The sequence below is a fragment of the Coffea eugenioides genome, chromosome 2 (assembly GCF_003713205.1).
Source record: "Coffea eugenioides isolate CCC68of chromosome 2, Ceug_1.0, whole genome shotgun sequence".
Taxonomy (NCBI): domain Eukaryota; kingdom Viridiplantae; phylum Streptophyta; class Magnoliopsida; order Gentianales; family Rubiaceae; genus Coffea; species Coffea eugenioides.
In genome coordinates, this window is record NC_040036.1 from 27009442 (window position 1) to 27037046 (window position 27605).

A 27605-nucleotide genomic window follows, 5' to 3' on the forward strand; every position below is an offset into this window, starting at 1 on the left:
AATCTCCTGCCGGTGGGCTGGTACCCTTGCTTGTTATCTTTCCCATAATTGTGATTTTGAAATTTATGCACTGTGTGGAGGTTGAAATCATGATGCCATCTTGACTATGGGATTCCGCCATTCCTTTCAATTTGGGAGCAGTCCCCTAAATTTTCTTTAGCTTTTTTGGGCCATGGTTGGAAGAAGGGCGATTTGGTTGCTTTTCTATGAGCACACGTGAGATACCTTTGAAACCTGGAAAAGGTATAAAATCTTGAAAGCCAAATTAGTCATTATGATAATTTATTTGTCATTAGTGGTTAGTACATGGGATTATTGATTGGAACAGCAGTGTGGTTTTGAAGCAATGCAATCATTGAAGGTGGCACTGGACGAGTGATGCTTCCCTTGACCATTATTGAGTGCCTCTTAAAATACGTCGGCAAGAAAAATTAAATAAAGCTAAATGATACTTCACTACTTCTTGGTGGTTTAGTACTTTTTCGTATAACTTTTATGTGGTTTTAAAAGTTATATATAATTCCCTCATGATTTGAACTAAAGCATCAAAGTGATGGAATTTACATTCTATAACAGAGTCAACTAAAATATCAAAAGTATCCATATATAAAGTTGAAAATTATTTATTGACTATAGGGAAGCTATGTATATATTTTGAAAATAATAAAGGGGTTGTGTGGTAAAATACTAAATCATAAGAGGATTATGTGGTAAAACACAAAATCATCAGGAGTTAAAGTGCAATACATATTATGTTTATATATTTTGGTCATTTCAGCCATTTTAGTTTTTAAATAAGGGTTATCTCAACATTTTTTGCAGGTTCCGTTATACAGAATTATTTCCGTCACTTTGACACTTTAATCCAAATTATGAGAGGATTATGTATAGTTTTTAAAATCATAAGGGGATTATGTAAAAAACTAGTAAACCACATGGGGTAAAGTGTATTTTATCCTTAAATAAATTAATTTTGTGACTTCTTTCTTGTGTTGAACATTTCAATTTCATCACCAAACATGGGCCTATAGTCGTTTCGACCCATAATTTATGAGGTTGCTCCTATCTAATTTCCTTGTATTTCATTTCGGAACAGAAAGGATAGGAAATACTCAATCTTTTTTTTTCTTTTTCTGAAACGATAGGAAGGAAATACTCAATCATATTTACTTATTTGTTCAGAAGCTTTTCATCATTTCTTGCGTTTTAATCTTGGAACCAAATTGGAGACTACAATTGGGTTTAGTTTTGGACACTATTTTAAATTCAGACGGGAGAGTAAACTGAAAAACCTTTCAATTTGTGGTTCGGCCGATTAATTGGTTCAACCTCAGTTCAAAAAGGTTTAACAAATTTTTATTTATTTTAGAAAATAAAAATTTAATAAAATTTTGTTGAAATTCTTGATTTTTATCGATTCAACCACCTTTTGATCGAGTTTGACGTATTTAATTGATTCTTTTGGGTTATTTGTTGAATCGGATTGGACGCATGACTGGTTCGCAGTTCGATTGGTCGAACCCACTGATTAGGTCTGATTTTCAAAACACTGGTTTAGGAGGAGAAGAAGCAGAAGTTTCATTAATGCAAAATATGAGAGATGGAAAAGAAAGAAAACGAACAAGAACCAATCTTGATGCTTGCCATTGAAGTTAACATACACCAACTATCATGGGTGTTGATAATACTTGTTTGTGTTCTAAACCAATTTCTTGAAGATTTTAACCAAAACTTAATCCATTACACTCTGCACGATTTCAATAGCACTATTGTTTCCTAACCAGGAACCAAAAACCTGTTGATTTTGAGCCATAAAGCAGCGCAAATCACCATCTTAACTTTAACTCATGGTCCTAGTCCCGACACGCGGGTTAATTCCTTCACCCAGTATCAATTATGTCATGGGGATTATGGAAGGGCTTCCAATTTTCTGCGTACAATCTTGTAAATCCACCTCAACTTCTTGCTTATATCATTGATTTTTGATCACTTCATGCCCGTTTAAGTGATAATATGAAGAACTTCCTAGCTTATTTTAGCCCCCCTCAACAATCGCAAATAACACACACCCAACCCATAAGCGAAACCACGGCCCAACCCAAAAGGCATGCTGACCCTAGCTTATTTTAGCCATTTAGCATTTTTTATGCCATAATGACATGATGAGGTATTAAATTGTCACTTGTAAAACTACCCATTTTTTTAAAGATCATGCAAGATACTAAACTTGTAAGTTTGTATTAAACGTAAATGTTGCAACTATATTATATTCACTTCAATTCAATCCATAAGCTTATGCCAAATCATGTGAGATAAAAATAAAAATAATAATAAAATAATCATGTGAGATACACATAATACTAATTTCCATGTTAAAAATTAAAATAAAATTATACTTGTTATCTTAAATTGGAAGCATTTTTTTTCTTTTTTGCAGGGCTAAATTGAAATATTTTAACTTCAAAGGAGGCTAAATAAAAAGTTTTTGTTATTTGGGTGGGCCAAATTGAAATAACCCAAACAGGGACGGCACATTTTCGCAAACTGCGTCTAGGCGACGCCGCATTGGCAGTTTGGCACGTTCAGGCGGAAGCGAACACTCTACTAAAAAAATAAGGACAGTCCACTTCCCTCTTGCACAGCACAACAATGGCTCCCAATTTGTCAAGATTCATGCAGCTTTACGGTAATTTTTGTCCTTCACTTACTACGTCTTTTTTCTTGTTCCTAATTAGTTATTTTCCTGAGTTCTAGGAGTATAATTTAAAATTGTAGCATGATTCGGAAAAATGTTGTTTGGATTTAGGGTATGATTTGCTGCTAGGTTCGATTGCGGTGTTTTATGTAGCCATGGCACCCTATACAAAAGTTGAAGAAAGCTTCAACGTTCAGGTACATTTGTTGATTCTTCTAAAATTAATTTCTTGCAAGGTTTTTGGTTTCCGAGCTGAGTCCTATGCATTTGTTAATTTAGCTCTTTTTTTGTTATGGAAAAGTATGGAAAATTTTGGTCGTAGTGAATTTCTGTTGAGAATGGTTTAGATGTTATTTCATCGATTTTTTTTTTTTGTTTCTCTCAGGCAATGCATGATATTTTATATCGCAGGCATCACATAGAAAAGGTATACTTTTTTATACTTGACTTTGCATTTAGTTGTTAATTTGTGAATTTCGGCATTGATGATTTGTGTTTTGTTTTGCGATAACAGTATGATCATTTGGAATTCCCCGGAGTAGTTCCGCGAACTTTTATTGGTGAGTCTTAGTTTCATTCTCGACTTGGATGCTCAATTTAGTTTTTACTACAACGCGATAAATAATCTAGTTGAATGGAATTGATCATTTTTTATTTGAATTCAGAAACACTGAATTGTTGTCATTCTTGTGTCTTGACTCTTGCTTTGTGAAACATTTCACCTGTAAAACAGACATTTATACTCGTTGCTCAGGCCTTTCTTTTGTGACTTTATGTAGTAAATTTTTTTCAGCCTACAACACATTGAATGACTTAAGTGCCTACAACACATTTATACTCGTTGCTCAGGCATTTTTTTTCTGTCTACGGGAAAAGCAGGCTGGGAAGTTTAAGTGCCATGGGTGGCGCAGGAATTTAATGATCGGAGTGCAGTATTCTAATTGGATATTGGAGTTTAAACTACTAGCTCAATTTTAATTGGCTTATAATGAATTCTCCAAGTTCATTTCTGATCTAAAACTCTCAAGATACTTGATGTTGCAGATAAAAGGAGGCATCATAAACTTTTTTACTATAAACGTTGCTGTTTCTCTTAGGTGCAGTTAGGCAATGTAGGAATCCACTGATGTAAAAGCTACTAACACTATCTAATGCATTATTTATCTTTCCCGTTGAATATCATGATCGCATGTTGAGATCCTTGTTTCTGTGTGACTGTGAAGTTGGCTCACTAAGTCATGATAAAAATATTGCCATGACTTCATGTACAATAGAGTTCTTGTTCTTGATGAATTCAGCTATGTGCCTAAACCTTTGAGCGAAGCCTTTTATTTTTAAACCGTAGATAAAATTGATATAATATTTGGGTATTTCTTAAGTAGATGTTATGTTAATGTACAGTAGATGTTCTTTAGCAGTAACTGAGTTTTCATGGAGAAAATTTACTGATGATTATGACAATCCAACTTGCGCTTATTTTTTTTTTGGTAGGTGCTTTCCTTGTATCAGTTTTGGCCTCTCCGGTTGTCCTAGCAATGAATTTGATGCACTTGCCTAAAGTTTATAGTCTTTATGCAGGTGAGATCATACTTCTACATGATTTTATGGTGTTGCATAGTGCTGGGGTTTTCCCTCTTTTGATAAGGAGGAAAAATTTAAATGTCAACTTGCAACTGAAATTCTGGTTGCTTATCTTGTTTTTATTGTCTATAATTACATAAATGTTCCTCTTGGTGTACTTGAACAAGTTATGTGGAGATTCTTTGGCTAATTCCTGTTCCATATATGTGAATTTTGCATTTGTTTTCATCGTTGACTGGTAGTTATATGTTGTTACATGTGCTTAAAAGTGAAAACTCTGGTTTACCCATGTAATCTAGGTTCCTATTACGATTAGGTTAAATAGTTGGCCTAACCCCTACTTGGACGAGATTTAATTTAGTTTAGAGGTTGGGTCACTGAAAAAGTTTTTAGTTTCTGGTTGTTGATTGAGGTGCTAAGTTGGTGACTTGGGACTGTTCGATACAAATTTTGGGAAAAGGAGTAGTACTAGTTGATAGAAACACTTGATGTACAACTCTTTAAGTATGTTGCATTGGTTTCTGAAGTATTCAGCTAAATGTTTGAACATATTTTCATGAGCATGAAACTTATAGAGCCTATTAATGCTTGCAAAAGCTGAATTCATTTACCTGGCAATCTGGCATGGTTTTTGGTGAATAATTTCTGTCCAATACATAACTGATTTGTAATCATGATGTATTCATTCTACTTGAAAGGATAAAATGTAATATAACAAAACCATTAGAAGAGATTCTGAGTTACATCTGGTGCAAAATTTGGGCGATCTTGTACATTTAACTCTATTTCCAATTATATATCTGTATGGTTCCTATATCTTTTTCTTCATATCGTTTACAATTTTGTTTCTTAAGCATTGTATCTTTCTAATTCCTTTTTTTGGGTTTCTTCTCTAGTTCGTCTAGTGTTGAGTTTCCTCATGCTGTGCACGCTTCGATTTTTTCGCATTCAGGTATGTGTTTTATTCTATCTTTCTATTTTCTAGTTTTTAGGATTAGGTCCTATCCTTCACATTGTTACTTTAAAGTTGGAAGACATGGTAAAGGATATATCAATTGACTTACTTTATCCTGATTCGAGGAGCACAGATAACTTAAAAATAAAGTTTTTAATGACAATCAATCCCTTGCTCACAACATGGTGCAAATATCAAATTGTTAAAACAGCAGACTTGTCTAAGGATCCCTGGTTCCTTCTTGTTCTTCTACAGTATCTTTTAGTTCTTTGATAGCCAACTCTTTATGGACAATGCTTCAGCCTTCCTTTCATGAAAAGATAGATGATTATGTGGATCCTGGTCTGTTTAGCTAATGCACATCACTTTAAGTGCATCAACATGGTTCAACTTGGCTTGGAATTGGGGTGATAATGTCTGCTGAAAACTTCTGACCCAAACTGCATCCTGCACTCTGGGTAGGTTGGTGTTGACTTGATGACCAATAGTGTGCTGTAATGAGTTAAAGTCATCTAGGATCTGCTTACATGGTAAGAATTGGTAAGGAAAGAAAAGATTTGGAAATAGACATGTCACATCCTTTACACAAGTAATTAATGAACAAGTAGAAGAGAGGATCAAACTTGTTTTTCAGAAAGCCTAAATGTGGTGATAAAAGGTGAAAGCAAAGTGCAACACTCAATGAAACCTCATAGAAGTTTGATAATTTCAGTCTTATTTTTTCCCCTACCTTTTCATACTAAAGGATAAGTTCCTTCCTCTCTCATGTGTTGACATACAATAGAGAAGACAAAATTGTGCTCTCTCTCTCTCTCATCATATTTTTTTCCTTTCTCTTCTGCTCCCTTAAAGTTCCTAACATAGTGTTAGGGCTGGAGAGGAGAAGACTATAACTGAAACTAGGACTGAGTTGTTTGTGGAAGATGAAGTATGAACTAATAGTGGGAGAAGAGTTAGTGAATCAGTCACTTTAATATGCCGAGTTTGTTTGGAAGGTTTCGATTTGTTCATTGTTTATTAACAAAATTTGAATTTCATTGCAACCATAATCTGAAAGTTTTTGTCTTTAATCTCAAAAGACTTGATTGTTATGTGTTGTACCTGGTGCTATGTTTGGTTCTTTTTGTCCTATCTTGTCGGTCGTGGAGATATCTGATGCTTGCAGGCAAAGTAACTTAATGTCATCCTACCAGCATCCTGTCTGCTTAGATAATGTTATTCCATGATGTTATCTTTTGTTGGTGATATTTGGTTATTAATACTGTATAATCTCTATTGAACAGATCAGAAAGAAGTTTGGGTATCAGGTTGAAGCCTTCTTTTCGATATTGACTGCTGTCCAGTTCCACATGTTGTTTTACTGCTCACGTCCTCTTCCTAATATACTGGCATTTGGTTTGGGTAATTACGTCATGCAGACCCACCCCTGGCTTGTTTTTCATAATGAGAGAGTTTGGGAATGCCACCTGGACTTAACCGGTTACATTGTTTTAATACTTTTTCAAATGCTTTGTATTTGAAGGATCCTCAGGAGGGCTATTTAAATCATTTTTAGCCTTATTCTGAAATATTTGACTGCAAACAAGACATTTATGTGGCTGATCTTCCCTTTGTCTATTTCCTCAGCTAATTTGGCATATGGTTTCTGGGTGAAAGGGAGTTTTTATGCAGCATTAAGATGCCTGGTATGTGTTTCTTCACAATAGAAGTTCTGTTGCATGCTGCTGGTCTTCTGCTGTTTAATCTGATTAATTAAGCTTGTGGATTTTTCTGGAGATATTCCTAAATAGTTTTTTCCAATATGTGCTTCATATGATGTGTGTATCTGAAATATATCATTTCTTTTTTCAAAGTCAATGGCTTTCAGCTCACTTAATGAGCGCATGTGGACATGCCATGAAAATCTTGTGAGATTTATTCTCTGGATGTCCAGGTTATTATACTTTGTTTTCTTGGCACATTTTGAGTTCATTAATGCTTGTTCAACACTAAGACTTCTCAGTATTTGTCATTTACTTTTTCTAGTGTTACCCAATTCACTTTAGATGAATGAGACATATTCGTCTACTGTGGTTCATCTTAATGTCGAGAATAGGCTAATTGAGTGGAAGAAATGTAGCTTGTGAAAGTACTGCCGAGGTTAACAACTATCATGCTTAGGCACATGATATGGACTCATAGGAAGCACAGTCGTTTACTGTTTAAGTACTACTTTAACTTGACCTTCATCATAGACCAGGGTGTTCCCTTGTCTTGATTTGACCTTCTTCATATATCAATGTGTTCCCTTGTCTCTGTTACATTTTGTAGTATATTTTGACTGTTAGATCATGCAAATGGCAATTTTTGAATAGATGTTTGAGATATATGAGGAGGCAAACAGTGTTAAGCAAGATGCTACCTGGCATATGTAAAGTTCCTTTTCTGGAGAAGAGTTATTTGATATTTTTGTCTGCCAGCTAGGTGTGCTGTTGGCATTTTCATATTATTTGAAGCTTACATGAAAAGTTGGGCGTTTAGCATTTTACTTTTTCTTTTATGTGTTTTTTTTTCCTTTTTTTTTTGTGTCTCTGTGTTTGTTTTGGGTTGGGGGGGGGGGGGGGGGGGCGCTGCGTAGGTTCAAATAGTGTTCTTTAGCAACATACCAAGTAGTTTAGTTCTGTATAAGACATTAGATGCTGTATAACTGGCATCTTGCCTTAGCTATTTGAAGCCAATTGTTGTGGACTTAAGGTTTTGCTGTGTCAATGCACAGCCACTGGAGTTACAGTTATTTTATAATAGCCAGTGTTCAAATGAATTGCTGTGCTGGATTAAGTCCTACATGGGGCTTTGAGAAGCTACCTCTAGTGACTTTAAGAACCATTTCTTAAAAGTTCATCTTCTGTGGTCCTGGCCTTCATACTTAATGGGTTGAGCTCCTATTGAGGATGTTTTGACTTTAGTGGAGGTGACTGTAATGCAAAGTATTCTGGTTTTCCATATTGGATTCTCTGGAAATATTTGATAGGTTTGTAAATCTCTAAGTAAAGTACTAATAACTTCACTGAAACATCTTGGCAAGTGGCTTGGGCTCCAAAAGAAGGTGGGTCACATTTATGCTTGCTGTGGTATATTTTCATAGATGCCAGTGAAGGGTTTGCAGTAAGGATGAAAAGGCAATGTTTGTATACCTTAAGTTGAATTTCCTTGGGATTCGTCATTTTCTATATTGGCACTTCCCAATTCACTAATAGGACTACCATTTTTGTCATACTTCTTAAAATTGCTCTTCTTTCATTGTTTTCCTTTCTACTGCTTTTTTCTTTATTTATTCTTCCATTTCATGTCTAATCACAAGGCAAACCTGACAACTTTTTTGTTGCTAGCTTGCACCAATTAATATCTATAGCTTTTATACTAATGAGAAACCATAAACAAATATGGCCAACTCTCTCTCTCTCTCTTAAATTTTTTTCCATTTCATTTCTTGTGGAGTTATTATGTGTTTGTAGGTTATAGAATTCTATTTTCTGATGTCAGATATTTGCTACAATCATCTTCAGATGTGATATGCTCTTACTCATTTCTCCACTTGGCCTGGAGCTACTGCTGGTAAGCATTGTGCCTTTGCATACATTTGGTGTTGTCTTTTTAGACCTTTTTTTTTCATATATACATTTTCCTGCATGGTTTTTGCCTTTTTAGATCTATTTATTTCTATATTTTGCTTTCCTGTGAGGTTGATTGTTCACCATTGAAGGATATGCACAGGAAACCCATAACTGCATGTTCCAAATCATCTTTTTGCATGGATTATGAACTATTACTTTATAATGGGCGATTTTTGGAACATAAAAGTGTCAAAATATCCAATAACGCAAAAAGATTATTGTGTATTGATTTGCTATAGTGATCAAGTTTAACTACTTCATTGCTGATCCTCAATGGAATGAGAATTTGGAAAAATGAAAAATCCAGTTGTTCCAAGTACTATTTATGTTTGATTTATTCATTTTGCTCTTATCCTCTGAATAGGCCCCAAAATGACCTGCAGAAGCACCTTGGACAAACTCCACTGAGCTCATGTTAAGCTTCACTTAACAACATCTAATGGAAACTACATATCTTAATTCGCAAAACCTTGAAGAAGATACCTCTGCTGACCACTTTTGACCTGCCATTCTTGTTATCACTATTCAGTATTTTAGTTCTTGTCTGTAATTAGTGAATTCTGAAGTTGTGTTGAGCTATGACTCTAGAATTTTGTGGTATCTATGCTTTATCACTGCTGCAACTCGGTATCAACATATTCTGTGGACATGCTTTGTGTTATCTATTGCTAAATATGCATATAATTGACAATATAAGGTGTTTTTAGGATAATGATGTTTTTAAATGCATTTAGTGCTTTGCACTTATAATTGTAAGTAGTCCAATGGCCTAAAACATCTATTGAGTTGAGATATGTTATTTAAATGAAAATCGATTTTTTTTTTATTAATTGCGTAACTGTACTTCACATAATTGACGCTAGGTGTTGTAAAAGGTAAGGAGAACAAGTTTGTACTTCACACAATTGAGTTGAGACATGTTATTCGATGATTTGTTTGCTTCCTAATGCGTTTGAGAGCAGTGTCTTTACTGTGCTTTTGTTGTCTCAATAATATATCATTCTTTTGTTTGGCTATATCAAATGCAGTCAAAATCAATTTCTTTGTGGAAGGCAATAAGGACCTGCATTGCAACTACTTTGTTCTGCATAGGTAGTGTTGTACTTTTAATCAATTTTTTTTTTTAATGTAACAAAATTCAGAAATCTTTCTGTTGTTTATACTGGTTATGATTGCCATGTAGTCATTCTATTAGTATATTGACTGGAATACATGACATGCTGTCTGCATTACAGGTCTTACAGTATTGGTTGATTCAGTCATGTGGAGGAGGTGGTTGTGGCCTGAGCTAGAAGTTTTCTGGTTCAACTCCGTCTTAAATCGGAGTTCTGAATGGGGTGTATCCTTCATTACAATATTTCCAAAAATTATGGTTAATCTTATGCAATGCATTGTTCAACTAAATCATTAAAGTGAATAGATCCTTGTTCTTTCATCTCATACAAAGTTCTATATTGCATTTGTTTTATTTATGTATCTATAAAGGTCCCAATAATTTGTCTGTCATATGACAAAAACATTCATCTTGTCTTATAAGTATGCACATATGCCTTGGTATCTTGTATCTTAAATCCTACTGTTCCATAACAATGGAGATTACCAAACAGCATCAAGTTACATTTTGAAACGTGGAGCATATAAATGGTAAATCGTCCTTAATACTTCTTTTCTCCAGATACATCCTATTCACTGGTACTTTACTTCAGCCCTTCCGCGTTCCTTGCTTGTTGCATATCCACTCTTTCTGGTTAGTGGAAGCTTATATTAGGTCAAACTCCCCATGCCTTGCTTGTTGCATATTACTTTTTCTGGTAGATGTTAAAGCTTTTGTGAAGTTAATCTCACTAAAAATTGAGAGGTCAAATTATTATTTAATTTTCTTTTGGGTGGACCCTGGCCGACTAGACTGGGAATGCAACAACAATGATGGAGATATTGGAGGATGGATTGGGTCAATGACCTACATATTCATTGATTGCTTTGTTGCATGGACTCCTTGTCCAAGTCAACTGTGTTAACATGATATGTTATCATTGCTGGTAGAGCATGTGTTAAATCTGGTCAAACAGAGGTTTTTGACTTTTGGTTCATTAAATAATCAGTTTTACAATACCTAGTACGATATTGAATTGCAGACATATAAAGGTTTGTCCTGTGAGTTTAACAATTTTTTTTTCCTTTTAATTTTTCTACCATTCTTTGACTCAAGGGAAAGCGGAAAGTACTGAAAAAGAAAGGGATAATAACTAGTCTCTTTGGTTCACGGCTAAAGTTTTAAAAGAAATTAGTTAGTTTTTTATAGTTCTTAGCATTCTAGGTTCAATAAAATCTTTTTCCTGCAAAATTTTGTAAATTTTGTAGGATACAGAATGCAGGAATCTGAACTTCCCTGCAAAACAAATATACTCAAAAGATTAAATAGCTTCAATGCCTGAAGACCACCTAAATAAGTTACATTACTCTTGATGAGCATGCTTTCAGCGTGAGAGCATACTGACAGATGAAAAATCTGAGAAAAAAGAAGGAAGATCTGTTTTAGGTATTTGGTCGGAAGTAGGAGAAAGAAAACCACAAACACTGGCTACAAAATGGGGAGGATTCTAGGATGTTTAGGAGAGTGCTGTCCACCTGGTGGAATTGTGTTGAGTGGTGCCTAACTTGGTTAAGAATCTGCTTACTCTATTTGGCAAATTGAAAGTTGTGGAATGTGGAGAGAAACTGCAGAGCTTTTGATGTTCTGGAATGATTGCATCAGTGTAATGCCAATCATTCAAATTCCGCTTATGTGGAGGATTATCCTAATGGTCAACTCTGGTGAAGTTCTTGGAGCATGTTTATTACTTTGAAAGGCATAAAAACCTCTACCACATTATTTTACTTGTTAAAAAAAAATTGCTACCTTAATTTTGAGGTTTTGATAAGTGGGGTGAGGCATTGATGCTTATGTGTTCTGATGCATTAGTTCTTGTGTTTACCCAGAAAACTAGAAGAAAAAATCCTTGTATAGTTGTCTTATGATGTTCATCTCAAAAGTTCTATGCTCGTTGGTTAGACTTCTTTTTTCTCGTATTTCCTTTTCTGGGTCTGGGTTTAGGTTTTGGGTCTGGAATGCATTTGGCCCATCCTGGGGACTTCAAAGGCAGGAGCTCATGTACTAGGTCTGTCTTTTGGTGATCAGGTGGGGTATCTTGAGTTGGTCGTTAGCAAAATAATGTGGTGAACATTGCCACAATGAGCCAATGCTTTAGGATATCAGAGTCTTAAAATTGTTGAACACATAAATTCCTGCATTTTACTTGGCATTCCGTCTTGCAGCTTGGAGCTTTTCTTGATAGAAGGGTTCTCTTCTATGTTCTTCCTGTTCTCTCATTTGTTATACTCTATTCAAAGCTTCCACACAAGGTATCACCTATTGACTTTGTTATCAGGTGTTTACTTGATCAACACTTTTGGTACCTACTAACATGAATGATCTCATTGTGGCAGGAACTGCGGTTCATTATTAGTTCCCTTCCTATCTTTAATATGGCAGCAGCAGTTGCAGCTAGCAGAATGTACATAGCTTTTCTTTGTTCTTATCATTTTCTCTGGAAACATGCTTCTGCAAAATCTATATGTTGTAAGATTTTCAAAAATCCAATGAAACTTGTACTGTGAAGTTCCTGAGGATTGGGGTTTCCACTATTGAGCTTGGACTCTGGACTGTGTATGCAAATTTTGAGTTGTGGATATGGATGTGGATATTCTGGGCAGTTATTGGATTTTTATTGGTACTAAATGTGAAAATCTTTCAAGGACATGGTATACACACTCTTTTTTTTTGTTTATGTTTTTGGATTCTCTCAGAGTGATGGCTTTTCTTCTCACGTGTTGGTCTTTAGTTTGTAATTCAAGATGGAATTTGCTTGCTAATTCTAAGGACTTGAATTTTAGTCATTTTGTGGGTAGTTATCACATTTTTTCCCCATCCTGTCATGTGCTACTGAGTGGCTCGTTGGGTCAATGGAATCTAGGTGATGCTTAGAATTCATTAGTGGCACAAATGACATTAGTGTTCATAGCTTTCCTTTTCTGGAGTGAATATGTTGCGCCCCCAGAACTTATGAGATCACATCTTCACAGGAGAGCCTTTCTGCCCAATTTCCTGTTTGAGGAGTACGTATCACACATGGAAGGTCTGTAGAAAGCTGTAATATGTTCCCCCTTTGTGTCTATGGTCTCACAACTAGTATTTAGATGCAAAAACCCTTCAATGATGGTTTATTCAGGTGATTGTCAAACTATTAGTATTGAGGAGTCATCTGAAAGGTATTTACCAATACTTTTTAAGTTCCTGTTTGAGATCAGTTACAATGCATAAGATGCCTGTAGCTTCTTACTCGGAAATTTTCTGCCCCCATAATTAACCAACTTTGGAAGTTGGAGTTGACTTTACGGTTACACTTGCTTATTCTTTTGCACATTTTAAAAATATATGGTGTCTTTTTCATTTTTCAATGATTCTGTAGTATATTTTTGTTCCTTGCCTTAAAGTTGTTGATACTTTTCTGTAGATACAACAATAGAAAGAAGGGCTTGTGGAGATATCTTAATATTGCTATGCTGGGATCAATTTTGATTAGGTATTACCTTGACTAACCTTGTTTAAATGGTATACAATGAATTATTTGCCTTAGTCATGCTCATCATTGTTTTGTAGTCTAGGGTGCACGACCATGATTTTTATGGCGTCCTACGATAACTATCCCAGTGGCTATGCTCTAAAAGTTTTGCACAGAACTGGTTAGCTCTCTCTCTCTCTCTCTCAACATTAAGATAAAAGCTTACTGAGAGCTTTCCATTTCTTTCTTTGAGTTAATCTTCTGTGTGCTGACTGCTTGATTTTATGACTGCTTTTGGAGATTCCTCATTGCTTTTACCAACTTATTGGGATTGCATCTCAGTTTTTATGGTTTGAAAACCACGAAGAAATAAGGACTTTAGTCTAAGGTATAAACTAAAAAATTTACTCCACTTTTTGGCCTTGCAGTTTCTATTCAATCATGGCTTTGGTACTCCTCACCTTTATGCAGTTTCATGTATTCCAGCTCTCTAATCAAGATTCCTGCTCTTTGCCTCCCTCCCACTCTCTCGCCTTGCCCGCATCTAGAAATCCTTTTTCATTTTTATCAATTGGCTATTCGTTTTCAGGTGATGTCTCACCAGATCCTTGTTATTGCTGTTTCTAAGTGTACCTCTTTAAGATGCCTTGATGGAAGGCACTATGCACGATTGCTTGTGAGCTCTAGTAGGGACCTTAGGTTATTTGTATGAACTGTTAAAACTTGTCAGGAGATATTTGGTGTTAGATTATTATTCAGTATAGAGAAGTAGAGTTTTGTCTAAGCTGCTTGAGTGCTTAGCAGATAACTAAGACTTTGACGTCTCCTCTCAAAGATGTGATAAAGTGAGAAACTTTTCAACGCTTTTCTCATTATATTGGTAGGAAAAATTGAGCAATTCCTGCTATAACTGTCCCAGAACGTCTCAACATTTCAATCCTATGCAGGGCTTCTATGTGTGGACTACCTTAAAAGGCAGAGCATTGCATAGTGCTTTAAAATTTATGCTGAAAATACCATATCTTTGAGCTTCTAAGTTCTATATTTGGACTGTCCAATATAGACTATTATCACCTGCATGAGTATGGGATTAAGGGACTTTTACAGATCTGATTGCGATGCCTGCTTGGAGTCATTTAAACAGTCCTGTTAATGAGGAATTAATTTTTGAATTCTGAGTTAAGTTATTGCCTCCCATTTAGAAACTTCATTGTATGAGTGGATGCAAATATATTGATGAGTTGAAGATATGTGACGTTCAAACTTTGCAATAAGGTAGAATCTTTGGTGGTGTCTCAGGTTCTTTTGTTATTCAAGTAGTTGGAAAAAGTCAAGTACATTTTCCTAGTAAAACAACTTGAACATTAGTTTTATTATTATTTTTTTAATAATGAAGCAGGAAACAGAATACAGTTTGTAGAGAACCAAAATATACACATTAGGGTGGATATTCTGTTCAGTCTATGAGGACTTCGAGTTCTAGATGGAAGTATCACATCTGTTGTCAAGTAGAAAGGTCCTGGAGCTGAAGTAGTGATTTTTTGCTTTTCCTTGTCCCTTCTTCAAAATTTGATCTAAGGATTTTTACTTCTGTGATTGCCATGGACATTACTTTAGTTAATAGTCTTCGTGAAGTTATCTTGGTTATATGGCATTATATAGTCTATGCAGAATTAAAGCAATTTTAAAATAAAACAAGGAACGACTACCATTTACATTTTTCCAATTTATTTGGGAGAGTTTGCTAGTCTATTTATATGTCCAACTCACAAAATGGAATAAGTAGTTACTTTTTAGTGAGGCATGTGTGTATATGTCTTCTCTGCTGCTTCTTTTCTTGTACAAGTGTAGCATTTGAGCTTCCAGTTATTGAATTGCATATTCTTAATGGAAACTTGACATGCTTTTACAGGTCAGCTGACAAACAATTCAACTGAAGTGTGGGTTCATATTGACACCTTATCTGCAATGAATGGAATTTCACGATTTTGTGAAAATGACTATCCTTGGAGGTATGCTAACAATTTTTCTTTGATAAATGTTACAGTCATGATCTTGTTTAATTTGGAAGTCATGATCTTGTTTAATTCGGACATAGTAGGATGTCTACAAGAAATTATGGGAAGACAAGCATATTATGTATTGGAAAAGGTAATAATGAAAGACTAGCATATTAGGTAGTCCACAGTGTATTGGGTCTTTGCTTGCAATTTATGTTAAATAAGTTTTCCAGTTGGCTGTGTCATTTTGTTTGTGTGATGTCCTGTCATTTTGTGTCTGGTGTATGGTATTAGAAAAGATTTTTTCCAGGAACTCTTTTAAGGATTTTGAAGTGTTTATTTTTCCATTGTTGATGGATTACTTGGAAAAGTGAAGTGCAATTGCAGTTGACCCATAACTCTGTCAAGTAATGGCTCTACCAAAGGGATTCAATAGCATCTCAGTCAAGAAGGTCCACTGTTGTACCTCCTTGGTTTCCCTTCCCTTCCCTTCCCTTCAGATTTGGTAATTTTAGATGATAGTCAAAAAAGTTTATTACGGGTGATCTGGGGGTTTGGTGTAAGATTGTTTCTGAGGAAAAGGATACAAAGTGGCCCGCAAGAAAGATTTTTAGGTGAACAAGGGGTCAAGGAACATGGAGGAATGGGAGGTCTTCTGAAAATAATTGAGGTTTTTGCATCATGTTTTTAGACTATTATAGTGCCCATCTTTAGTGCATTGTCTTTTTCAGTAGTCTTTATTTGAATTTGTACTTGAAGGAAGTTGTCACTGGATTTTCAGTCATTCCCTTCTACATTTCTTACCTTAGTCTTTTGTATCCTTCTGGCGTGAGGCAGGGAATGTGGGTTTGGGAGTTGGAGCTTATTTTTATGTTAATGTGTCTTGTCATTTAGTCACCTATCTCAGATTTCCTGTTCTTTGTTTGCCAATCCTAAAGAAGAGATGCATCATCTTAGTTGCTTTAAATTACAGGTGAAGAATGTGTTAAATAGTTGTTTTTTCCCCCTTGTTTGTGAAAAGATATTAATTTGCAATTTTGAGTTGCACTACTTTCACCGCCAGGTTTTGCGAATCAGAAAGCCTTGATATTGGATGAGCCTGAGTATATTCAATAAAATCCTAGAATCTTTTGCATTATAAAAACTTTGATTAGTATTATCCCATGTGACTTGAGAATTTTCTGTTCTCTTGCGTACCTGACTTAGATATGCTACCATTATGTGATTTAGGTACTCAAAAGAAGAAGGGATTCTTCTGGATCAATTGCAGAAAAGAAATTTTACATATCTTGTGAAGTAAGCTTGTATTTTGTTTTTGTTTTATGTTTTTTTTTTTAACACTTTAGGGTTCCTTTTGGCAAGACTGTGCATTTCTCTTTTTAACTTAATAATGTCAATTGGATTGTTTCACAAACTGAACAAAGGGATTAACATTCGAAATTTCTGATAGGGGTGTGTGTAAACTGTACTACAAATCGATGATAAGTTGTTATAAATGTTTATGTAGGACAGCCCATGTGATTTTGGCCTTTTAGAGTTGTTAACTTGTGAGAAAGCTTCAGTATGTGCTGGGATCATTTCTTGCTCATTTATTATAGGATCACATTTCTCTTATTGTATTCGTTACCCAATGAGGTTTTAATCATCAAGTTGAGCGCAAATGGAAGAATAGAGTTTGGGTTGTTGTGGTGCCTACTTGTATTGAATATGAATCCAGATCATTTTGTGTTCGCTAGCCAGATAATGTTGTTGATTTTGGAGGAATATTTGCTGGAGAATACATAATGGTTTTGTATAGAGGCCAATACAGAACGACCAATCACTTTCGATAAATCCAATCAACTATTGATGCCATTTATGTACTCCGAATCTGTATTTTACAGTGAGCATTCCAACATTACTGGTTTCCGGTGTCTTTCTTCCACTCATGGATTCTCTACTGCAAAGCTTCGTATTGGCTTTCCTCCAATATTACTGGTAAGCTGCTGATGACTCAAATCCCGTTCTCCTTTCCTTCCTTCAAAATTCTGTCTCATTAATAACCTTTTTTTCCCCTAACACTTGCAGGCCAAGGAACCCAAGGTATATATTCACGGAAATGTTGAAAACAGCGAAATATTGCCAAGACAATGGCCAGGATGCTAAGGGGTTGTTGTCAGTGCTTAATCAAATTCTTCAGTGGCTTCATTTAGTTTAGCTCTTTCTATGGGTGGATGTGATCTGCTAAAAAAATCTTACTATTAAGCTATACAAGATGGTATAATATATTTTTAGAGAATTTCAGTTACTGTGGGCTTGAGGGACTTGTGGTGTAAAACTTGATTGCAATTCATGTCTAGGCAGAGGATAAAGAGAGATTAGAAGTTACTCATTCACAAAGTTTTGAATATTTCTTCATCATTTACCCCCTCTTAAAAAACAAAAAAAAATCGTTAAATTGAAGCTTCAAGATTTTCAACTACTTTGCATGCATAGATTCCCAGATTCAATGGCTATAATTTCGAATTTATGTTTTAAAATTCAAATACAACAAACTAATGTAATATTTCCCCGACCTCGAGGGACCAAAACTGTAATGTTTTTCCTAAAGTTGCATTGCATACTTCGCTCTTTTTCCAGTGGCCGGGTCTCGGCCGCAGGGGTCCATTTCAACCTGTCTAATTCTCTTCCTTTCATACTTTGCTTTCATCGTTTGACGTGACAGCACCCAAAAAAAAAAAAAAAAAGGGCCAAGATTTTAAGTTTAGTGACAAAAAGAGTTACTCGTGATTTAAGAGATGACCGAGTCCAGCAGAAGACCAAAAACTCCTCACTATTAATTCCCCTCTGTAATAGTACCGGTGACTTGACTTAGTCCGTAGTACCGTTGACTTGACGAGTATATGCCGAACAAGTACATTGCATATAACTATAAGATAAGAGGGTGATCCTAATCGCACAATGACGGACAACTTGGAAAAATCATCAGAATTCCAGTCCTCTTTCGCCGGCTCTTCCCATCCCATGGCAAGTCCTGGTCCCATACAAAGACCATCCGTCGCTGCTCAGGCATCTGCCTCCATGCCTCAGAAAGATTCATCCATGGCTCCTCGAAAAGATCATGGATACAGCTTCAACCTCACCTGTCCTCTCAGCATCCCTCCTAATTCAGAAGCAGCAGCCATCAGAGTAATCAAAAACTTGGCCTTTTTCGGTTTATACTACATGCTGTTTGTGTATATCGTTCTCTTCATTGCTCTCATCCCAGAGCGCAAAGTCTCTCTTGTTTACTTGGTGGCTACCAAAGAAATAGCATTTCTTTACCTGCTTTTACTGCGGGCGCTGCCTAACTCCTTTGTCCTGCACAAGATGATCGACAAACGCTTCGGCTTGTTCCTGTTCTGCATCATCGCTGGGGTTTTGATGATCGTAACAAAAGCTGGCGTGCATCTCTTGATCACTTTAGTCTCCACAATTCCGGCCGTTTTGGTTCATGCAGCTTTATGTAAGGAGGACTTTCATTTATTAATCGGTGAAGAGAACAGCCCTGATGCTGAGGAGGACTTGGTTCCGCTTGTGCAAAACAAAAGTGCCGGCGATGCAGCTGATGAGTCTCCGAGCTTAGTATGAGTTTGTATTATTTTGTATTTTGGAAAGAAATCTTTTAAGGAATTTTGATGTTTGATGTCATGATTGATTTGGAGGGTTTTGGTTTGTGGACGTGTGGTAGGTGGGAATTGAGAGCCAGCAATTTTCCCCTGTCAAACCCGAATAAATTATAATTGAATAAATATAGAAGACGATATGAGGATTCTACCACATTTGAATTTCAAATACAAATTTGTGAGATTCAGCGCAGCTCCAATACTTGATTTAATTTCCCTTCCTCTAAAATTATAGGACTACAATACATTATGCTTCATACGAATCATACCAAAGGGGTGGGTCGTTTGAACTTTGAAGAAGAAAGCCAGAAAATGGAGGAGGGCTGCAAAATCGCTGTTTTGAATTAAATCACTTGTTGTGCAATCCAAATCGATATATTAAAATTGGAAATGAATTCGCATGGCTTGATGCTCACATTTAATCGCACAGATTGGCGTGCTAGTTAACTATGTGAACCATTACTTGAACCCAACTACACTAAAACCTTCTATTGTACAATATTCAATTCTAGATTAACCAGTATATATCTTATTGAATGCATAACGTCAAAATTTACGATAAGCTGCCTATTTTATTCCCAAGATTCTGTTAAAAAAAATATTTATTTTTGGTCATCAGACGGCAACAACAGTATTAACCTACTTCTACACTATAAAAAAAGGGAAAAAAAAAACCCTAAAGAATTAGAAGGAAAGAACCTGCCGCTACCACTAGAGCAAACTGATGTAATAATAATACTCCATTAAAAAAAAAAAAGGATCTTAATAGAAATTTGAATTCTTGTATATACACTTAAAGAAGACCTTATGCTCTCCTCAAATGGAGTACTCAACTCTTCAAAAAAGATTTTTTTTTTTTTATCTTTGGAATTAAATCTCCTTTTATTTGATTACGTACAATTAATTAACCTGAAGTTAATATTGAACTGAGAAAATTTCGAACTAGGATCAACATATGGTTTGCTCTTGGAAGGCAAAACACTGAGAAAAGTTTTGTGGTCTCTTTTGGAAACTACAGGAGTTAAGCGGGGTGCGACCAAAATCTTGCTCCTTATCCGCTCCTATGTTTCCTCCGTCAGCCAAAACCCAGAAGGGCTCTCAAATTTGCCCCAAAGCCGCCTCCCCTTCTTTCCCCAGAAGTGAGCTTCACTCCCAATTTCGCAACTCATCCATCATAAAACCATGCTACTCCAACCCACTACAGCAAAACCGTCTTTCAATCTCCAGAATCATGGACACCAGAACATGTGTTTATCATCTAATTTCTCTTACTCGAAGTCATTCCCATCTGGGTTTTGCTATTCATCCATGATTAAGCCCATAACAACTCGGAAAAATCTGGTCTTGACATGTTCTATCTCACAGGTGCATAGCTACGGGACGGTGGATTATGAGAAAAGGCCAACTGTGAAATGGAATGCTGTATACAAGAGGATTATTTTGATGGATGACCCCAAAAAGGGCTCTGCCAGTGTGTTGAATCAGTGGGAAAATCAGGGGAAAAAGCTCACCAAATGGGAGCTTTCTAGAGTTATTAAGGAGCTTAGGAAATTCAAGCGTTTTAACCTTGCTCTTGAGGTAAGAAATATAATCTTGTGTTTCTGCCTTTTGCTTGATATTGATGTCTTCTTCGTACATATTGATTTATAAGTGGTTGTCGGTTCTGTGGATGACTTTGATTATGGTTTAGTTTGATGCATGTTTTGATGGAGATCCGAAAATCAAAATGTGTAGTTATCTTTGGTTAACTGTGGTAAATGTAGGACGTTTTGTCGCTGTATTGTTATTATCACTGAGGTGAAACATGAATGTACTTCCATGTATGGTGATTATAACCAGTGCTCGGCTATTTAGAATTGCTGATTATGGAAAGAAGAAGCTTTATATTGTGTATATTTGCTCCTTTAAAATACATATTCTGTTGGACTACCAAATTTCTGAATTTAGTACATTTTCTCCTTTGAAAATATATGCTATTTGAGTGTGCATCTTTTTGTGTGATAAAATTGTGCGAACGATGTCCAAATAGGATAAAGGAGTCTCTTTTAGCAAGCTGTTGTTGGTTTTTCTACTCTTTATTTCTTTTCAGGGCAGCATGTGAATCTAGCTGGTTTGTGATCTATAGGTGTACGAGTGGATGAATAACAGGGAAGAGAGGTTTAGAATAACCACTAGTGACACTGCTATCCAATTGGATCTGATTTCCAAAGTGCACGGAATTTCAAGTGCTGAAGATTACTTTCTCAAGGTGCCAGATCCCCTCAAGGATAAACGTATATATGGTGCACTTTTAAATGCTTATGCGCGTGCTAGAAAGAAGGAAGAAGCTGAATCTTTGATGGACAAAATGAGAGATAGAGGTTATGCTTGTCATGCACTTCCATTTAATGTCATAATGACACTCTATATGAACCTTCAAAAATATGACAAGGTTCAGTCTGTGATTTCAGAAATGTTGGAGAAAAATATTAATTTAGACATATATTCCTACAATATCTGGTTGTCATCATGTGGTGCCCAAGGATCTGTTGGGGATATGGAGGAAGTACTGGAAAGAATGAAGCTGGACACAACCATCAATCCAAATTGGACAACTTACAGCACGATGGCGACATTGTACATTAAGTTAGGGGAGATGGAAAAAGCTGAAGACTGTCTAAAGAAGATTGAGAGCAGAATCACTGGCCGTGATCGCATTCCTTATCACTATCTGATTAGCCTCTATGGTACTGTTGGAAAGAAAGAGGAGGTATTTCGTGTGTGGGACCTCTACAAATCAATATTCTCCATTATACCAAATTTAGGTTATCATGCTGTAATATCATCTCTCATTAGGGTGGGTGATATTGAAGGTGCAGAAAAGATTTATAATGAATGGCTTTCAGTTAAGTCAATGTATGACCCTAGAGTAGGGAATCTTCTATTAGCTTGCTATGTTAGGAATGGGTTTTCTGATAAGGCTGAAGCATTTTTTGACGAAATGATTGAAGTTGGAGGAAGGGCAAATTCGGTGACATGGGAGATTCTGGCAGAAGGTCATATCAGGGACAGGAAAATTTCGGAAGCTTTGTCTTGCTTAAAGAATGCTGTTTCAGCTGAGGGATCACAGAGCTGGAGGCCAAAACCTGTAAATGTTTCTTCTGTTCTTAAGCTTTGTGAGCAAGAAGGTGACATATCAAGTAAGGAGGCTTTGATGGGGGTGTTGAGGCAAGCCGGTTGTCTTGATGATGAAACTTATATGTCATTTATTCCCATATCCACTGGATCTTTTACTGGAGTTGAACAAGCAATAGATAGGGATAGAACTCACGATGATGATGCTGGATCTGAAATAGTTTTCAGCCAGCTGCAGGAAAGCTTGTGATATCTTTTACACTCTTAATTATACCAAATGCAGTCTGAAATGCAGGGCAAGTGGAATGCATAACTACCTCCTCTTCAGGATAATTTGTGAGTCCTCAAGATACTGCAAAGTAAAACAGCCAAGGGTGTGTCTATTATTTTGAACAATGCTCAGAAGTTTCACTTGCCTTTTAGTTGTTTAGAGATCTAAGAAGCAGTAGTTTTTGCCCATGTGGATGGATGAGTATCTTCTGTCTCCTTTTCACACATTACATCATCTAGTACTCCATCTCTGTGCTTTACTTTATTTAACAACTGTTGGAGTTGTTTTATTCAATGAATACTGGGTAATTTTTAGTGAAATCAGATGTGGTGTTCAGTTTTATGCGTAGTGAATATAAATCCTTCTGAACTAACGTGTACCCAAGATTTAATCATATTTTGCTCCTTCTCTCTTTCCTTCTTTTTTTGGTGGTAATTTGAACTCTCTTAGAATTGCTTTTAATGTGAATTTCATATGCATTTATCAATTTTTCTTTCTTTAGTTGAATCAGACACGTTCTTTGTATTGTTCTTGTACATCCAGAGATCTCTTTGAGATTTAGACCCTGTTCTTCATGATGTTTTATAGTCTAAGGGTGTTACCAACAAGCAGTGCTTGGAAGAGATTGATGACTGGTATAGCTTCCTGCATTATTATCCGCTATTTTCTTTGTACCTGAAAATTTTATTCTTTCTTTGCCTTCTTCCTGGTTCTCTTGCTGTTCTTTGAAATGGTAAATACGAAATTTAGATGGTTGCCTGGTACTTGTTTATAATGTTTATCTTCTTTGTTGTTCCCATGTGCAGATGGCAGTTTAAATGTGTCTTTGATTTTTCGGTTTGATAACCATTTCTTAAGTTTAGATGGTTAATTCTTTGTACAAATTTCTAGGGCACATCTATTTTTTTTAAAGCTATTTTGACATGCTATTGGTTGGCTGTATAGATCCTATGTTCCAAGCATCTAATGCTTTTCAGAATGTTCACCAAATTATATCGAGTTTCTCTTCATGCCTTCCTTGTGACATAGTGGTTAGGTGTACATCAGATGAAATTCATACACGTAAGAGCTAGTAGACTCTACTAATATTTCAGTAGTGCAACAAGCTGCAAGTTCTTCCTTATTACTCGAAAGAGATTGACCTTTCTGCTCCTGTTTAAAATGACATGAAACATCCACTTGTTTGTGTAGGCAACCTTGTTTGATTGCTGCTTTGACTAAGTAAAAGAAATTAAGTAATCTAGAACACATAATTGGGAAACTTGTGCAGATATCTCAATTAGTGTATGCCTGGTAAAATTTTCACAAATTCATAAAATATCAGTTGTTCACACAAGAATTTGGGCATGAATCTATATGGTACTTTTGTTACTTGTTTTTATGGTTGAGTTCAGCTCTGCTATGAGTCATGTTTAACTTGCTTGCTACTTCAAATGCCAAAATTGATGCAATGCTAAATTTCCAGTTAGTGGTGGCTTCTTGCGGTGACTATTGTTCTCTCTCTCCCCCCGGAAGGTTCAAATCCATATTACTTTTCAAGTCACAAGGGTGTGTTAATTGCTCATTTTGCAAGTGCTGCTCTTTGGAAAAAGGCAAATGGGTTATATGACTTCTGAAATTATTCCACGCATGGTTTTTCCATGAATTTTTTGATCCTTGGCTGCAAAAAGGAATTTTCACCAGTTGAAGCTTTGGTTTTGAGATGAAGTGGATGGACATGCTGGATAATTATTCTTCTTTCATTTGTTATTTTAACATCGTTAATTCTAGCTTCTCTTTAAACTGCTATCTGCTATTCATCTTGCTGTTTCATTTTTTCTATAGCACCCGTTCTGACAAAACCAACCATGGTGCAGTTCTTGATTCACTCTTTTGACTACTCGTATGGAACCTCCAGCTTCTGAGCTTTGCTATCACAAATGGAGTTGGCACTTAGAAACTGAATGTTGATCTTTTATGCCTACCTTAAGGAATCCAAAACTACTTGCAACCTTCCAAAAGCATATTGATTTTGCTGTGCCATTCTAACATTTTTTGACATGATTTACACATGCATGAGTGTGGACCATTTACTGCTGCCGTATCCCTTGCCCTTTGAGTGCTCTCTTGATCAAATGCTGAGAGAATAGAAATATTTGTGCAATACCACCTGATGCAAAATGGTTGATAGTTCTTCAGAAGTGAAATGAAGGCGGTAGGACAGGGTACGGATAGCTTATTAATAACAACGTTAATTGGAAAAGTAGCATTTCTGTTTCCTGTTTCAGAAAATGAACGTATTATCTATTGCCTTGTCTATTGGTTGGGATAAGAGAGTAGCATACTGTGTTCTCTGGCGTCCTTTGCCATGGTTTGGATATATCAATTATTACCCCAGCATCGCATGGCTTGATGGGCTATTTGATCCTAATATTTAGTCATCAAATTTCTTTCATATTTTGCAATGACTAGGCCATTCAGCAGAATCAAATGCCCGTGCTGGCTGTAGCCATCAAATTTAGGAGTTTTCTTTCCAGTCTTTTCCACAAAAACAGATGCTGTATCAATGAAACGGCAGTTATGCATTAACATTTGGACTGGATTTAATTCCAGTTAGGAAAATTCTGAGTATCATTAAACCATGCAGCGGACTTTTTTACCCCTCTAGGCGTCTACAATACATGCCTCCAATGTACAACAAGTTTCTTTTTTCTTTTTTTTTTTTAATACAAAGGAGAGGCAAACTGCCTTTTAACATTGTACTAAGCGTGAGGTTGCAACCCCTACCTATTATATCAGCTCCTAACATTTCCCTTAGTCCTGTCGGTGGTTCTTCCATTAGTCCTCCTGGTAGCTGTAGCTGTATTGCTTCCTTTGCCAGCCAGTCTGCGCATCTATTTCCTTCCCTCCAATACACCACGAGTTTCTTTTTATTTGTTATGATGTGCAAACAGATGTTTGAATATAAGGTTGTATGTCTCTTTCGTTTTGGTATAAATAAAAGAACTAAAGATGCCGAAATGTCATGTCCTCCTGTCCTTTCGTGAAGGACTTTTCACTCTCGACCTCTGTGTGTTTGTGTATTTAAATATTTATATTTAAACTCTCTTAGACTTAGCATACATTTGATAAATCTGAAATTTGAATTTGTTAAATTACTGAATTATTAAGTTTTGAAATCCTAATATTTGAGTGTATTTTGCATTAAATAACAAGTGAACAGTTTTTCACTTTTTTTTTAAATAAGTTTTGCCTAAACAATTTAGAACTATTTAATAAAGGGATAATATCAGAAACCTCCCTTGAGGTTAAGCCTACTCTCACCTAGCACTCTTGTGGTTTCAAAATTAGCACTTAGCTCCCTTGTCAAATCGAGGGGACAAAATGTCTCCACCGAGTTAAATGACGAAATTACGCTGCAAATTATCATGATAAAATGAATTGGAATAATGGAAAAAAAAAATTAGGCCTATTATCTATTCTTTGTGTTTTCTACTACTATTTACCCTCCATCAATAGCGGCTCATACTTTGTGTTTTCTATTAATTGTGGTAATTTTTTTCATATAAGGGACATCATAAGGGTACATATGGAAGTAAATTCTTCTCTCTCATGTAAACCGAATTATTTATTGATAAATTATACCTCAAGGGCTGACAAATTTACACAAAATGTGAATCAAAGGGAGCTAAGTGCTAATTTTGAAACCACTGGGGTGCTAGGTGAGATTAGGCCTAACCTCAGGAGAGGTTTCTGAAATTATCCCTTTAATTAATTTACTTTGTTCTATTTTTTGTGGTCAAACATGTCTAAACACATTAAAATGATCTGAATGCATTAATTTTAAATGTTGAATTGGATTATCAAATAAGATTTTAGTTTTATTCGCATTATATATATATGTATGTATGTATATATGTATGTATGTATGTATTACTAGTTAATATCTTTAACTAGATGGCAAAATGTACTTTCAGGAAAATGTGTTGCAGCATTTGCAAATCCTCTGTACTTGAGGAACAAGATCTTTGAATCTTACACAATGAGGTTATTTGTCTTGGCCTAAGATTGGAACGTGTACTATAATAATAAAAAAGAAAAGAAGTGGCTGACTATTGTTTGGAAGATGAGAAGGGACAATTGATCCGTCGGTGATACACTGATACTGATAGCTCATCACCTCCAAGCCTCCAACCAATTATTGCACAGATTGAATTCTGCAATTTAATGCCATGAGGCCCATGACCAACCAACGGACTTGGTGCAAGAGGAAGGGGCTTGCATTCCTTAACCATGAGGTTTCAGGTTTAAAACTCATGGAAATGAAAAAGACAATGTTAGGAGAGTTTTTCCCTGCAAGAAATCCAAATTGACTTGAACAGAATTAGTCGCTAACCGTAAAACGGACGAGAATACCTGTGAATTATGGCAAAAAAAAATTTTTTTTAATGCCATGACCAATAGAAGTATAGAACATGCGCTGCAATGCAACCGGGAATTACACAACATGCGGGTTAGATTGTCCAATTTCGCATGGCCCTTGTGATAACGTGGCATGAATTCGTTGGTTCATACTTGAAAGTTTTGATTCACTTATTATTTCTTGCTGCCAAGGACCTACACAGTACCTCAGTTTGGTATTTTTTTTTTTTTTTGTCGATACAGGGATGTCCGGGTCAATCTTTACGGGGCCCGACTAATCCCCTGCGACCCGGGCTCGGCGTCCCAACCCGACCCGAACACGATAAGTGCGCGGAGGAATCCAACAGAACGGAGACTCGAACTTGGGATCTCAAGGGTCACCGGTGAGAGGCGCTACCGCTGGACCATTCACGCGGAGACCTCAATTTGGTACTTCAAAGGTCATATTGTAATGACTGTCACGGTGGACCCCATTATATATACATTTATTTAATTATCCCGGCACTTGACGGTGAAAAGTGTGTGGGAAAGGTGAGAAGGGTAAAAAAAAAAAAACAGGGGAGGCTATATATTATTAATTTACATGCATTAACATTTTTCCTTCATTTTTCTTATTAAAACTCCCTGAGATTTAGTGTAAAGCTACGATCGTAATTTTTTTTTTTAAGCAGGGGGGCCCCCCCCCCCCCC

The 27605-nt window shown here is 36.1% G+C and overlaps 2 protein-coding genes across 3 annotated transcripts; both read left to right on the plus strand.

The window, feature by feature from the left end:
- Nucleotides 1-2599: 2599 nt before the first annotated feature.
- On the plus strand, nt 2600-17772 carry LOC113753690 (dol-P-Man:Man(7)GlcNAc(2)-PP-Dol alpha-1,6-mannosyltransferase). Of its 2 annotated transcripts, XM_027297915.1 has the most exons (20): nt 2600-2686; nt 2807-2892; nt 3081-3122; nt 3210-3255; nt 4187-4273; nt 5173-5228; nt 6515-6632; nt 6858-6916; nt 8754-8825; nt 9913-9976; nt 10120-10223; nt 10560-10631; nt 12200-12286; nt 12371-12438; nt 13438-13506; nt 13584-13666; nt 15398-15497; nt 16716-16781; nt 17369-17462; nt 17553-17772. In XM_027297915.1, the coding sequence occupies exons 1-20, from the start codon at nt 2650-2652 to the stop codon at nt 17628-17630; spliced, it is 1488 nt and encodes a 495-aa protein (XP_027153716.1). In that variant the 5' UTR covers nt 2600-2649; the 3' UTR covers nt 17631-17772. The 2 variants fall into 2 exon arrangements, 1 of the variants encoding a protein (XP_027153716.1); XR_003465064.1 differs by lacking the exons at nt 16716-16781; nt 17369-17462; nt 17553-17772 and adding exons at nt 13786-13873; nt 13957-14074 and having other exon boundaries at nt 15398-15461.
- A 2428-nt stretch (nt 17773-20200) lies between these two features.
- Nucleotides 20201-22908, plus strand: LOC113760369 (pentatricopeptide repeat-containing protein At1g02150). Its single transcript, XM_027302918.1, has 2 exons — nt 20201-20707; nt 21255-22908. Exons 1-2 carry the CDS (start codon nt 20312-20314, stop codon nt 22491-22493), a joined length of 1635 nt encoding a protein of 544 aa, XP_027158719.1. The 5' UTR covers nt 20201-20311; the 3' UTR covers nt 22494-22908.
- Nucleotides 22909-27605: the final 4697 nt, after the last annotated feature.